This window comes from Carassius carassius, chromosome 30 (assembly GCF_963082965.1).
Source record: "Carassius carassius chromosome 30, fCarCar2.1, whole genome shotgun sequence".
NCBI classification, from domain to species: domain Eukaryota; kingdom Metazoa; phylum Chordata; class Actinopteri; order Cypriniformes; family Cyprinidae; genus Carassius; species Carassius carassius.
Genome location: NC_081784.1, coordinates 1,314,469 through 1,330,242, shown reverse-complemented (window position 1 = coordinate 1,330,242; position 15,774 = coordinate 1,314,469). Strand labels below are relative to the sequence as shown.

General features: G+C 42.7%; 1 protein-coding gene across 1 annotated transcript in view; it reads right to left on the bottom strand.

Moving 5' to 3' along the window:
• LOC132110376 (nidogen-1-like) overlaps positions 1-15,774 on the bottom strand; it is a 43,704-nt gene that overhangs the window by 8,834 nt on the left and 19,096 nt on the right. The window contains exons 9-13 of the mRNA XM_059516927.1: positions 15,410-15,547; positions 14,857-14,985; positions 13,456-13,599; positions 10,513-10,632; positions 9,245-9,463 (exon numbers count right to left, since the gene is read on the bottom strand). Of these exons, the coding sequence (XP_059372910.1) occupies positions 9,245-9,463; positions 10,513-10,632; positions 13,456-13,599; positions 14,857-14,985; positions 15,410-15,547 (750 nt within the window). The remainder of the gene's footprint in view (positions 1-9,244; positions 9,464-10,512; positions 10,633-13,455; positions 13,600-14,856; positions 14,986-15,409; positions 15,548-15,774) is intronic.

Genomic DNA, 15,774 nt, shown 5'->3' with positions numbered 1-15,774 from the left:
CCGTTCCAGCGCCACAGCCCAAGATGGCTGCCAGCCCAGCACCAATTCCCAAATTGGCCACCGGTTCAGTGCCACAGCCCAAGATGGCCGTCAGCCTAGCGCCACATCACAAGATGGCCGTCAGTCCAGCGCCACAGCACAAGATGGCCGCTAACCCAGTGCCAATGCCCAGATTGGCCACCGGTCCAGCGCCACAGTACAAGATGGCCGCCAGCCCAGCGCCAATGCCCAAATTGGCCACCGGTTCAGCGCCACAGCACAAGATGGCCGTCAGTCCAGCGCCACAGCACAAGATGGCCGTCAGTCCAGCGCCACAGCACAAGATGGCCGTCAGTCCAGCGCCACAGCACAGGATGGCCGTCAGTCCAGCGCCACAGCACAAGATGGCCGCTAGCCCAGCGCCAATGCCCAAATTGGCAACTGGTCCAGCGCCACAGTACAAGATGGCCGCCAGCCCAGCACCACAGTACAAGAGGGCCGCCTGTCCAGAGTCATGGCCCAAGATGGCTGCTTGCCCAGCGCTGCTGCACAGGATGAGAGTCTCAGTTGACCCTCCGGAGTCGAGTCAGGTTCCAGTTGACCCTCCGGAGTCGAGTCAGGTTCCAGTTGACCCTCCGGAGTCGAGTCAGGTGCCAGTGAACTCTCCAGAGTCGAGTCAGGTGCCAGTGAACTCTCCAGAGTCGAATCAGGTGCCAGTGAACTCTCCAGAGTCGAGTCAGGTGCCAGTGAACTCTCCAGAGTCGAGTCAGGTGCCAGTGAACTCTCCAGAGTCAGGGCTAGTCACCGCTGATCCTCCAGAGTCAGGGCTAGTCACCGCTGATCCTCCAGAGTCAGGGCTAGTCACCGCTGATCCTCCAGAGTCAGGGCTAGTCACCGCTGATCCTCCAGAGTCAGGGCTAGTCACCGCTGATCCTCCAGAGTCAGGGCTAGTCACCGCTGATCCTCCAGAGTCAGGGCTAGTCACCGCTGATCCTCCAGAGTCAGGGCTAGTCAACGCTGATCCTCCAGAGTCAGGGCTAGTCAACGCTGACCCTCCAGAGTCAGGGCTAGTCACCGCTGACCCTCCAGAGTCAGGGCTAGTCACCGCTGACCCTCCAGAGTCAGGGCTAGTCACCGCTGACCCTCCAGAGTCAGGGCTAGTCACCGCTGACCCTCCAGAGACAGGGCTAGTCACCGCTGACCCTCCAGAGTCAGGGCTAGTCACCGCTGACCCTCCAGAGTCAGGGCTAGTCACCGCTGACCCTCCAGAGTCAGGGCTAGTCACCGCTGACCCTCCAGAGTCAGGGCTAGTCACCGCTGACCCTCCAGAGTCAGGGCTAGTCACCGGTGATCTTCAAGGACTGAGTCAAGTCACCGGTGATCTTCAAGGACTGAGTCAAGTCACCGGTGATCTTCAAGGACTGAGTCAAGTCACCGGTGATCTTCAAGGACTGAGTCAAGTCACCGGTGATCTTCATGAGCAGTGTCAGGCCAGCACCAATCTTTTGGAGTCCAGTAAGGACACCAGGGAATTACCAGAGTTTCGTCGTTCCGTTGGTCCAGCCGCACGGAGGTCTGCTCCGCCTTGGGGGGCTCTGGTCCTGACCACATGGCTGTGGTGGTCTTCCGCTCCGCCCTGGGGGCCTTCTGCCCTGACCACACGGCTGTGGGGGTCTTCCGCTCCGCCCTGGAGGACTCTGGCTTCGTCCACAAGGACGTGGTGGTCTTCTTCTCCGCCCTGGGGGGCTTCCATCCTGACCACACGGTTGTGGTGGTCTTCTGCTCCGCCCTGGTGGGCTTCCGTCCTGACCACACGGTTGTGGTGGTCTTCTGCTCCGCCCTGGAGGGTTTCTGCCTTGACCACAGGGGTGGGGTGGTCCTCTGCTCCGCCCTGGGGGGCTTGTGCCCTGACCCCACGGTTGTGGTGGTCTTCTGTTCCGCCCTGGTGGGCGCCACGTGATGTCCTTATGGACTTATTTTTTGTGTTTCTTGTTTCCTGTTGTGTTTTCTGTCGGTTCCCCTCTGTTAGTCTGGCCCTCCGTCCCTCCTCCTGGACCTCCTCCGGTCCTCCTCGCTCCTGGTCTCCCTGTTTTGTGTTTACACTTCTGGTGTCTGTGTCCCATGTTTCCTTTCTGGCCCTCCGTCCCTCCCCCTGAGCCTCCACCTGTCCGCCTCCCTCCTGGTCTCTGTTTTGTGTCTTGTCGTGGACCGTCTGGGAGCCGCTCCGTAGAGGGGGGGTACTGTCACAGTGTCTGGGTTGTGTTCCCTGGGTTTCCACTAGATGTCCTCCTTTCCCATGGTGTCTGTCACTTTATGAACTGTCTGTTCCCTTATTTGGTCACCTTCCTCCTTGTTTGGGTTAATTGATTAGTCCCCACCTGTCTCCAGTTCCCTCATTACCTTCTGTGTATTTATACCCGGTCTGTCTGAGTATGTGTCACGGAGTCCTTGTTTAATGTTGAAAGTTTATTCATGTCCATCGCCTTGCCTTGCCTTGCCTTGCCTTGCCTTGCCTTTGTGTCTTGTTTATGTTTGGATTTGGATATTCTGGTTTTGACCCTGCCTGGACTGTTTACCCCTTTTGGATTACCCTTTAATAAATGACTTACCTGCGATTGGTTCCTTCTCCTGTGTTTTCTGTAACACCGATCGTGACACATGCAGACCAATTTCCCTGTGGGAAATAGTCTATCCTATCCTATTTCACAATATAATTATTTGTACTGTATTTTTGACCAAATAAATAGAGCCTAGCAGAGCAGAAGAGATTTCTTTCAAAAGTATATAAATAAACGTGTATAAATGAATAAATCTGTTTTCGGCTATCCTGCTCCTGACACAAGGCAGGCAGAATACATGTGTCCACCCAGAATGCATTGCAACAAGCAACATGTGTGTCTTATGCATTCAGTTAATCTGGTGTTTTACAAGGTCTTGATGAGTAAAGCATGTGTAAGACTCACAGTCAGGAAGGCGTCCGGGTCCCGTTCGTGTCCCAGAGATCTCCTGGCCATCACGGTCCACGCACCAGCACTGTCTAATGCTGGCGTGACACTGTATGGGGTCGTACTCGCCCTGGGCGTCACACGTCGGCACATACTGACGGGGCACGGGACGGGGCCCGCGGGGCCCAGAGCCCAGAGCGCTCTCCCTTTGCAGCTGGCAGCGCGTCTTCTCACGTTCTGCATGGATACAAATACACACAGTTAACTCTATCATATTTGATATGCAAGGCCTCTAAATTATCAACATGATCAAACTTTACCATTAAACCTGTCACATACAGTCATGTCTTGTTGCCTCATTGATAGTTTAGAGTTTTTATCAAGTACACTCTTAAAAATAAAGGTGCTTCACAATGCCATAGAATAACCTTTTGTCTAAATGGTTCCATAAAGAACCTTTAACATCTGAAGATACTTTCTGTTTCACAGAAGCTTCTATGTGGCCAAAGAAGGTTCTTCCCGTTCTTCATCATTTAACCTGTTAAAAATATTCTCTTATTAAGACAGATTATTGGAAATATAGAGTAACGACTGATATTTATATCATTTTATGTCAGTATCTGATGTACTGTTATAAACATCTCATTGATTTACATCACAAGCATCAGCATTTCATCATATAAATATCAGCATCTGCAACAAATTGTATGATTTAGTTCAGTTTCTGTCTCTGAATAAAACTGAACTGTTTCACCTCCATAAAATGAATTTTCTGAAGAATTATGTGACACTGAAGACTGAAGTAATAAATGACATTTTACAGTATATTCACATAGAAAACAGCTGTTTTAAATTGTAATAATATTTCACATTATAACTGATTTTACTTTATTTTGATCAAATAAATGTACCTTTGGTGAGCAGAACAGACTTCTTCTCAAAAAAAATAAATACTAATATATGTATATATATATGTTTATTTTTTTTTTTTACAAAAAAAAAAAGTTGTCCAGCATAATGAGCTGGAGTCTGCTTAAAACATTGTTATACTGTTGTGTTTCTCAAGGCTGTATCCTTATGCAATGATGCACAAATATTCTCCAAACCGCATTGTCCAAAAACTAAATGAAATTCTCCAAATATGCCAGAAATGGCTTTATCGGAATTTACCAGAACTATGACTAAACCAGCAAAGCAGTTAGTGGAGGATATTGGTCTGAGTAACTAAGAAGAATGAGCACAAAACCAAAATACACAACTGATGTTCATTTACAGCTAGAGTCTACCTCTAGAGCACTGGAAACCGTCACCATGGAAACCAGGGTTACACTGACAGGTGAAAGATCCAGGTGTGTTGAAGCAGACGGCATTCTCATGACACTGATTCACCCGACACTCATCTATGTCTGAAAGAGAGAAACAAATCAATGATATAAAAAAATGTTTTGCAAAGAATGATGCAAAAGGTTTTCACAATAAAAAATCCCACTAATATTTATGTTTTGCAAAAAAATATATATATATTTTCTACAGTTGTTTAATGTCATTCACAGTGCTTTGTATGATGGAAAGAAAGAAAAGTAATACAATTTTCCTTAGTGAAGATTTCCAAAAAAAATTTTGCATTTAAATTACAATTAAGCACATGTAAATGTTTTAAAAAAGAAAATATATTATTATAAATTACATAATTAAAATAATGCATTTATTCTATTTAAATTATAAATGTTTAAATATTTTTTTTAAAAATTATTACATTTAAGTAATAAATAAAACTAAATATGCATTAAGTTATATGTGTACAGTAAGTAAGGCAAGTGCATAAATACTGAAAAATGAATGAGTTGTGCAGGAGTGATGGGAAAGAGAAATTAAAGCTGTTTTCCCTCTCGGTTAATAATCAGACTGAGGTCAGATCCATTAACATCATTTCAAATAATTCAGAGCCAATGTCTAGTGCTCAGCCACAACTACTGAAGATTTGCAGATGTAAAAAATCAGTAAAGCACTATCCATTGACCAGACTGTTGAATTGAAACTAGGCAGAGTCAAGAAAATGAATTAGCCAATAATGACCAAATATTAGCTTGGTGGACATTAAAATCCCTTACAAAAATGGAGTGTACTCTTCTAATAAATCATGACTGTGACAGAGAGGTAGAGACCCACCCTGACAGCTGCGGCCATCTCCCATGAATCCCGGCAGACAGGTGCAAATGTAGGACGATCCTCCGGTGTACGTGCAGCGAGCGCGCTCAGGGACGTCACAGTCATGAGTGCCGACGCGACACGGGTCCACGGGACGCTGCACCTCTACAACACAGCACAACCGATTCAATAAAACCTTTTAAAAACACGAATCTGCTTTAGAGATTTTTTCCTTTACAACACGGTGTCTCAAAGAGTGACTTACGAGTCACGGATCTCAGTATGAGCTCAAACACAAAAGAAAGACAGACAGACAGACAGACAGACAGGAAGGAAGGAAGGAAGGATAAAAGAAAGAAAGAAAGACAGACAGACAGACAGACAGGAAGGATGGAAGGAAGGAAGGATAAAAGAAAGAAAGAAAGACAGACAGACAGACAGACAGGAAGGAAGGAAGGATAAAAGAAAGAAAGAAAGACAGACAGACAGACAGACAGGAAGGATGGAAGGAAGGAAGGATAAAAGAAAGAAAGAAAGAAAGAAAGAAAGAAAGAAAGAAAGAAAGAAAGACAGACAGACAGACAGACAGACAGGAAGGAAGGAAGGAAGGAAGGAAGGATAAAAGAAAGAAAGAAAGAAAGAAAGACAGACAGACAGACAGACAGACAGACAGACAGGAAGGAAGGAAGGAGGGATGAAAGAAAGAAAGAAAGAAAGAAAGAAAGAAAGAAAGAAAGAAAGAAAGAAAGAAAGAAAGCAAGGAGGGAGGAAGGGAGGGAGGAAGGAAGGAAGGATGAAAGAAAGAAACAAAGAAAGAAAGAAAGAACGAAAGACAGACAGACAGACAGGAAGGAAGAAGGGATGAAAGAAAGAAAGAAAAAGAGAAAGAAAGATAAAGAGAAAGACAGACATGGAGGGAGGAAGGAAGGAAGGAAGGATGAAAGAAAGAAAGACAGACAGACAGACAGACAGGGAGGAAGGAGGGATGAAAGAAAGAATGAAAGACAGACAGACAGGAAGGAAGGAAGGAAGGAAGGATGGATGGATGAAAGAAAGAAAGAAAGAAAGAAAGAAAGAAAGAAAGAAAGAAAGAAAGAAAGAGAGGGAGAAAATTAAATTAGTAACACATTTATTTCTGCTTAAAGAAACTTCCCTGTAGGACATTATCATTTTTTTGTAAATGACAATTAAGCACATTTGATCGTTCATTAAATAAATTTAATACATCCAATAATTAAAATAAAATGTTTCATTTATTAAAATTCAATATCAAATAATTATTACATTTAAATAATTAAATAAATAATTGTACAACGTTTAAATAATAAATATGCTACGGACTGAAATATTTAGAAATAATGTGCTTCTAATGAGCCACATCCTCCAAAGGGAATTTCTCCTAGGGTCTTTTTTAGTAACATCAGAGATTTTGTCTCCAATCTCCATTTGCTTTCCATTTAAATCCATTCTTTGGTTGGAAAAGAAACTGAGATCTTAAAGGTCTTTTCTTACTGAATTCCAGACTAAACAAAAAATTTGATGTCAGTTTGATGGTTTCTTTATATTTGAGATATTTTATGATGGAAACTTGACTGTTTTTAATTTAATCCTCAGTAGCAGGACGGTTTTGTAGCAGACATAAACACGTAGTGACTAATGAGACGTACCAACACACGTCTGTCCATCGCTGGCGAACTGGAATCCGTCCCGACACTCGCAGCGATACGTTCCCGGGTGATTACTGCAGACAGCGTTGGAGCCGCAGATCTGAGGCGTTTCCCTGCACTCATCGATGTCTAATGAGGAAAGAGAAGCACACCAATCCTGAGGATTTCCTCTAGCTTTTTCAGACGGAGACGAACTGCTTTAATGCAATCATAAACATAAAGACTTCCTCAGTCACATTACCAAGGTTTACTAATGATTCTCCTAATAACAGCTTTTTAAGATAACATCGGCCCTCTTTATGTGTAATTTCCTTTAAGCATTAAAGCCACATCCTTAGAGATCTGGGGAAATATTCAGAGCCTTTTGATGCCTGATTAGAAGAATTCCTTGGAAACGCCCCCCTTTAGGAAGAACAGAAATTGATTTCCCTTCGAAAGGAAGCACATTAGTGGCCTTTTTAAGAGGGTGATGAAATAGGATATGGTTTTAATTGCAATGATGGACTGAGGACGGACAATTAAATTTTTGCAAGATATCCAATGTTACCATAGCAAGTGTGTCCGTCTCCATTAAAGCCGCCGACACATTCACATGTGAACTGGTTTCCTCGTCCGGGTCTGCAGACGGCGTTCGTGTCGCAGCCGTGTCTGCCAGTGAAGCAGGCGTTTTCTTCCACTTGTCCACCTGCCGATGTGATATAAGAACCCGTTATTATTTTCCCAGATAATGAAAATACATTAAAAGAGAAAATTAGTGCTGCATGATAATGGTTGAAGTATTGGAAGAACACTTAAGCTGCGGATAAAAAAATAATTTCAAAAGTAATTGCAATTTCTTAATTACAGAATTATGACTTTCTGTCAGAATTCTGATCTCAAAATTGTTAATGAGTGTTATTCTAAATTTACTTCTCGCAACTTTTTGATCGGTGATCTTCAAGGACTGAGTCAAGTCACCGGTGATCTTCAAGGACTGAGTCAAGTCACTGGTGATCTTCAAGGACTGAGTCAAGTCACCGGTGATCTTCATGAGCAGTGTCAGGCCAGCACCAATCTTTTGGAGTCCAGTAAGGACACCAGGGAATTACCAGAGTTTCGTCGTTCCGTTGGTCCAGCCGCACGGAGGTCTGCTCCGCCTTGGGGGGCTCTGGTCCTGACCACATGGCTGTGGTGGTCTTCTGCTCCGCCCTGGGGGCCTTCTGCCCTGACCACACGGCTGTGGGGGTCTTCCGCTCCGCCCTGGAGGACTCTGGCTTCGTCCACAAGGACGTGGTGGTCTTCTTCTCCGCCCTGGGGGGCTTCCATCCTGACCACACGGTTGTGGTGGTCTTCTGCTCCGCCCTGGTGGGCTTCCGTCCTGACCACACGGTTGTGGTGGTCTTCTGCTCCGCCCTGGAGGGTTTCCGCCTTGACCACAGGGGTGGGGTGGTCCTCTGCTCCGCCCTGGGGGGCTTGTGCCCTGACCCCACGGTTGTGGTGGTCTTCTGTTCCGCCCTGGTGGGCGCCACGTGATGTCCTTATGGACTTATTTTTTGTGTTTCTTGTTTCCTGTTGTGTTTTCTGTCGGTTCCCCTCTGTTAGTCTGGCCCTCCGTCCCTCCTCCTGGACCTCCTCCGGTCCTCCTCGCTCCTGGTCTCCCTGTTTTGTGTTTACACTTCTGGTGTCTGTGTCCCATGTTTCCTTTCTGGCCCTCCGTCCCTCCCCCTGAGCCTCCACCTGTCCGCCTCCCTCCTGGTCTCTGTTTTGTGTCTTGTCGTGGAGCGTCTGGGAGCCGCTCCGTAGAGGGGGGGTACTGTCACAGTGTCTGGGTTGTGTTCCCTGGGTTTCCACTAGATGTCCTCCTTTCCCATGGTGTCTGTCACTTTATGAACTGTCTGTTCCCTTATTTGGTCACCTTCCTCCTTGTTTGGGTTAATTGATTAGTCCCCACCTGTCTCCAGTTCCCTCATTACCTTCTGTGTATTTATACCCGGTCTGTCTGAGTATGTGTCACGGAGTCCTTGTTTAATGTTGAAAATTTATTCATGTCCGTCGCCTTGCCTTGCCTTGCCTTGCCTTTGTGTCTTGTTTATGTTTGGATTTGGATATTCTGGTTTTGACCCTGCCTGGACTGTTTACCCCTTTTGGATTACCCTTTAATAAATGACTTACCTGCGATTGGTTCCTTCTCCTGTGTTTTCTGTAACACCGATCGTGACACATGCAGACCAATTTCCCTGTGGGAAATAGTCTATCCTATCCTATTTCACAATATAATTATTTGTACTGTATTTTTGACCAAATAAATAGAGCCTAGCAGAGCAGAAGAGATTTCTTTCAAAAGTATATAAATAAACGTGTATAAATGAATAAATCTGTTTTCGGCTATCCTGCTCCTGACACAAGGCAGGCAGAATACATGTGTCCACCCAGAATGCATTGCAACAAGCAACATGTGTGTCTTATGTATTCAGTTAATCTGGTGTTTTACAAGGTCTTGATGAGTAAAGCATGTGTAAGACTCACAGTCAGGAAGGCGTCCGGGTCCCGTTCGTGTCCCAGAGATCTCCTGGCCATCACGGTCCACGCACCAGCACTGTCTAATGCTGGCGTGACACTGTATGGGGTCGTACTCGCCCTGGGCGTCACACGTCGGCACATACTGACGGGGCACGGGACGGGGCCCGCGGGGCCCAGAGCCCAGAGCGCTCTCCCTTTGCAGCTGGCAGCGCGTCTTCTCACGTTCTGCATGGATACAAATACACACAGTTAACTCTATCATATTTGATATGCAAGGCCTCTAAATTATCAACATGATCAAACTTTACCATTAAACCTTTCACATACAGTCATGTCTTGTTGCCTCATTGATAGTTTAGAGTTTTTATCAAGTACACTCTTAAAAATAAAGGTGCTTCACAATGCCATAGAATAACCTTTTGTCTAAATGGTTCCATAAAGAACCTTTAAAATCTGAAGATACTTTCTGTTTCACAGAAGCTTCTATGTGGCCAAAGAAGGTTCTTCCCGTTCTTCATCATTTAACCTGTTAAAAATATTCTCTTATTAAGACAGATTATTGGAGATATAGAGTAACGACTGATATTTATATCATTTTATGTCAGTATCTGATGTACTGTTATAAACATCTCATTGATTTACATCACAAGCATCAGCATTTCATCATATAAATATCAGCATCTGCAACAAATTGTATGATTTAGTTCAGTTTCTGTCTCTGAATAAAACTGAACTGTTTCACCTCCATAAAATGAATTTTCTGAAGAATTATGTGACACTGAAGACTGAAGTAATAAATGACATTTTACAGTATATTCACATAGAAAACAGCTGTTTTAAATTGTAATAATATTTCACATTATAACTGATTTTACTTTATTTTGATCAAATAAATGTACCTTTGGTGAGCAGAACAGACTTCTTCTCAAAAAAAATAAATACTAATATATGTATATATATATGTTTATTTTTTTTTTTTACAAAAAAAAAAAGTTGTCCAGCATAATGAGCTGGAGTCTGCTTAAAACATTGTTATACTGTTGTGTTTCTCAAGGCTGTATCCTTATGCAATGATGCACAAATATTCTCCAAACCGCATTGTCCAAAAACTAAATGAAATTCTCCAAATATGCCAGAAATGGCTTTATCGGAATTTACCAGAACTATGACTAAACCAGCAAAGCAGTTAGTGGAGGATATTGGTCTGAGTAACTAAGAAGAATGAGCACAAAACCAAAATACACAACTGATGTTCATTTACAGCTAGAGTCTACCTCTAGAGCACTGGAAACCGTCACCATGGAAACCAGGGTTACACTGACAGGTGAAAGATCCAGGTGTGTTGAAGCAGACGGCATTCTCATGACACTGATTCACCCGACACTCATCTATGTCTGAAAGAGAGAAACAAATCAATGATATAAAAAAATGTTTTGCAAAGAATGATGCAAAAGGTTTTCACAATAAAAAATCCCACTAATATTTATGTTTTGCAAAAAAATATATATATATTTTCTACAGTTGTTTAATGTCATTCACAGTGCTTTGTATGATGGAAAGAAAGAAAAGTAATACAATTTTCCTTAGTGAAGATTTCCAAAAAAAATTTTGCATTTAAATTACAATTAAGCACATGTAAATGTTTTAAAAAAGAAAATATATTATTATAAATTACATAATTAAAATAATGCATTTATTCTATTTAAATTATAAATGTTTAAATATTTTTTTTAAAAATTATTACATTTAAGTAATAAATAAAACTAAATATGCATTAAGTTATATGTGTACAGTAAGTAAGGCAAGTGCATAAATACTGAAAAATGAATGAGTTGTGCAGGAGTGATGGGAAAGAGAAATTAAAGCTGTTTTCCCTCTCGGTTAATAATCAGACTGAGGTCAGATCCATTAACATCATTTCAAATAATTCAGAGCCAATGTCTAGTGCTCAGCCACAACTACTGAAGATTTGCAGATGTAAAAAATCAGTAAAGCACTATCCATTGACCAGACTGTTGAATTGAAACTAGGCAGAGTCAAGAAAATGAATTAGCCAATAATGACCAAATATTAGCTTGGTGGACATTAAAATCCCTTACAAAAATGGAGTGTACTCTTCTAATAAATCATGACTGTGACAGAGAGGTAGAGACCCACCCTGACAGCTGCGGCCATCTCCCATGAATCCCGGCAGACAGGTGCAAATGTAGGACGATCCTCCGGTGTACGTGCAGCGAGCGCGCTCAGGGACGTCACAGTCATGAGTGCCGACGCGACACGGGTCCACGGGACGCTGCACCTCTACAACACAGCACAACCGATTCAATAAAACCTTTTAAAAACACGAATCTGCTTTAGAGATTTTTTCCTTTACAACACGGTGTCTCAAAGAGTGACTTACGAGTCACGGATCTCAGTATGAGCTCAAACACAAAAGAAAGACAGACAGACAGACAGACAGACAGGAAGGAAGGAAGGATAAAAGAAAGAAAGAAAGACAGACAGACAGACAGACAGACAGGAAGGATGGAAGGAAGGAAGGATAAAAGAAAGAAAAAGAGAAAGACAGACAGACAGACAGACAGACAGACAGGGAGGGAGGCAGGGAGGGAGGAAGAAAGAAAGAAAGAAAGAAAGAAAGAAAGAAAGAAAGAAAGAAAGGAAGGAAGGATGAAAGAAAGACAGACAGACAGGGAGGAAGGAAGGAAGAAAGGATGAAAGAAAAAAAAGAAAGAAAGAAAGAAAGGAAGGAAGGAAGGAAGGAAGGAAGGATGAAAGAAAGAAAGACAGACAGACAGACAGACAGTCAGGAAGGAAGAAAGGATGAAAGAAAGAATAAGAGAAAGAAAGACAGACAGACAGACAGACAGACAGACAGGGAGGAAGCAAGAAAGTAAGGACGAAAGAAAGAAAGAAAGAAAGACAGACAGGAAGGAAGGAAGGAAGGAAGGAGGGATGAAAGAAAGAACAAAAGACAGACAGACAGACAGACAGAAAGGAAGGAAGGAGGGATGAAAGAAAGAAAGAACGAAAGACAGACAGACAGACAGACAGGAAGGAAGAAGGGATGAAAGAAAGAAAGAAAAATAGAAAGAAAGATAAAGAGAAAGACAGACAGGGAGGGAGGAAGGAAGGAAAGAAGGATGAAAGAAAGAAAGACAGACAGACGGACAGACAGGGAGGAAGGAAGGAAGGAAGGAAGGATAAAAGAAAGAAAGAAAGAAAGACAGACTGACAGACAGGAAGGATGGAAGGAAGGATAAAAGAAAGAAAAAGAGAAAGACAGACAGACAGACAGACAGACAGGGAGGAAGGAAGAAAGGAAGGATGAAAGAAAGAAAGACAAACTGACAGACAGACAGACAGGAAGGAAGGAAGGATGAAAGAAAGAAAAAGAGAAAGACAGACAGACAGACAGACAGACAGACAGACAGACAGGGAGGGAGGGAGGAAGAAAGACAGACAGACAGGGAGGAAGGAAGAAAGTAAGGATGAAAGAAAGAAAGAAAGAAAGAAAGACAGACAGGTAGGAAGGAAGGAGGGATGAAAGAAAGAAAGAAAGCAAGGAGGGAGGAAGGGAGGGAGGAAGGAAGGATGAAAGAAAGAAATAAATAAAGAAAGAACGAAAGACAGACAGACAGGAAGGAAGGAGGGATGAAAGAAAGAAAGAAAAAGGGAAAGACAGACAGACAGGGAGGAAGGAAGGAAGGATGAAAGAAAGAAAGACAGACAGACAGACAGGGAGGAAGGAGGGATGAAAGAAAGAAAGAAAGAAAGAAAGAAAGAAAGAAAGAGAAAGACAGACAGGGAGGGAGGAAGGAAGGAAGGAAGGAAGGAATGATGAAAGAAAGAAAGACAGACAGACAGACAGACAGACAGACAGGGAGGGAGGAAGGAAGGAAGGAAGGAAGGAAGGAAGGAAGGAAGGAAGGAAGGAAGGAAGGAAGGAAGGAATGATGAAAGAAAGAAAGACAGACAGACAGACAGGGAGGGAGGAAGGAAGGATGAAAGAAAGAAAGACAGACAGGAAGGAAGGAAGGAGGGATGAAAGAAAGAACGAAAGACAGACATACAGGAAGGAAGGAAAGACGGATGAAAGAAAGAAAGAAAGACAGGGAGGGAGGAAGGAAGGAAGAAAGAAAGAAAGACAAACAGGAAGAAAATGAATTAGCCAATAATGACCAAAAATTAGCTGTGACAGAGAGGTAGAGACCCACCCTGACAGCTGCGGCCATCTCCCATGAATCCCGGCAGACAGGTGCAAATGTAGGACGATCCTCCGGTGTACGTGCAGCGAGCGCGCTCAGGGACGTCACAGTCATGAGTGCCGACGCGACACGGGTCCACGGGACGCTGCACCTCTACAACACAGCACAACCGATTCAATAAAACCTTTTAAAAACACGAATCTGCTTTAGAGATTTTTTCCTTTACAACACGGTGTCTCAAAGAGTGACTTACGAGTCACGGATCTCAGTATGAGCTCAAACACAAAAGAAAGACAGACAGACAGACAGACAGACAGGAAGGAAGGAAGGAAGGAAGGAAGGATAAAAGAAAGAAAGAAAGAAAGAAAGAAAGAAAGAAAGACAGACAGACAGGAAGGAAGGATAAAAGAAAGAAAGAAAGAAAGAAAGACAGACAGACAGACAGACAGACAGACAGGAAGGAAGGAGGGATGAAAGAAAGAAAGAAAGAAAGAAAGAAAGCAAGGAGGGAGGAAGGGAGGGAGGAAGGAAGGAAGGATGAAAGAAAGAAACAAAGAAAGAAAGAAAGAACGAAAGACAGACAGACAGACAGGAAGGAAGAAGGGATGAAAGAAAGAAAGAAAAAGTGAAAGAAAGATAAAGAGAAAGACAGACATGGAGGGAGGAAGGAAGGAAGGAAGGAAGGAAGGATGAAAGAAAGAAAGACAGACAGACAGACAGACAGGGAGGAAGGAGGGATGAAAGAAAGAATGAAAGACAGACAGGAAGGAAGGAAGGAAGGAGGGATGAAAGAAAGAAAGAAAGAAAGAAAGAAAGAAAGAAAGAAAGAAAGAAAGAAAGAAAGAAAGGGAGAAAATTAAATTAGTAACACATTTATTTCTGCTTAAAGAAACTTCCCTGTAGGACATTATCATTTTTTTGTAAATGACAATTAAGCACATTTGATCGTTCATTAAATAAATTTAATACATCCAATAATTAAAATAAAATGTTTCATTTATTAAAATTCAATATCAAATAATTATTACATTTAAATAATTAAATAAATAATTGTACAACGTTTAAATAATAAATATGCTACGGACTGAAATATTTAGAAATAATGTGCTTCTAATGAGCCACATCCTCCAAAGGGAATTTCTCCTAGGGTCTTTTTTAGTAACATCAGAGATTTTGTCTCCAATCTCCATTTGCTTTCCATTTAAATCCATTCTTTGGTTGGAAAAGAAACTGAGATCTTAAAGGTCTTTTCTTACTGAGTTCCAGACTAAACAAAAATTTGATGTCAGTTTGATGGTTTCTTTATATTTGAGATATTTTATGATGGAAACTTGACTGTTTTTAATTTAATCCTCAGTAGCAGGACGGTTTTGTAGCAGACATAAACACGTAGTGACTAATGAGACGTACCAACACACGTCTGTCCATCGCTGGCGAACTGGAATCCGTCCCGACACTCGCAGCGATACGTTCCCGGGTGATTACTGCAGACAGCGTTGGAGCCGCAGATCTGAGGCGTTTCCCTGCACTCATCGATGTCTAATGAGGAAAGAGAAGCACACCAATCCTGAGGATTTCCTCTAGCTTTTTCAGACGGAGACGAACTGCTTTAATGCAATCATAAACATAAAGACTTCCTCAGTCACATTACCAAGGTTTACTAATGATTCTCCTAATTACAGCTTTTTAAGATAACATCGGCCCTCTTTATGTGTAATTTCCTTTAAGCATTAAGGGATGGGCCACATCCTTAGAGATCTGGGGAAATATTCAGAGCCTTTTGATGCCTGATTAGAAGAATTCCTTGGAAACGCCCCCCTTTAGGAAGAACAGAAATTGATTTCCCTTCGAAAGGAAGCACATTAGTGGCCTTTTTAAGAGGGTGATGAAATAGGATATGGTTTTAATTGCAATGATGGACTGAGGACGGACAATTAAATTTTTGCAAGATATCCAATGTTACCATAGCAAGTGTGTCCGTCTCCATTAAAGCCGCCGACACATTCACATGTGAACTGGTTTCCTCGTCCGGGTCTGCAGACGGCGTTCGTGTCGCAGCCGTGTCTGCCAGTGAAGCAGGCGTTTTCTTCCACTTGTCCACCTGCCGATGTGATATAAGAACCCGTTATTATTTTCCCAGATAATGAAAATACATTAAAAGAGAAAATTAGTGCTGCATGATAATGGTTGAAGTATTGGAAGAACACTTAAGCTGCGGATAAAAAAATAATTTCAAAAGTAATTGCAATTTCTTAATTACAGAATTATGACTTTCTGTCAGAATTCTGATCTCAAAATTGTTAATGAGTGTTATTCTAAATTTACTTC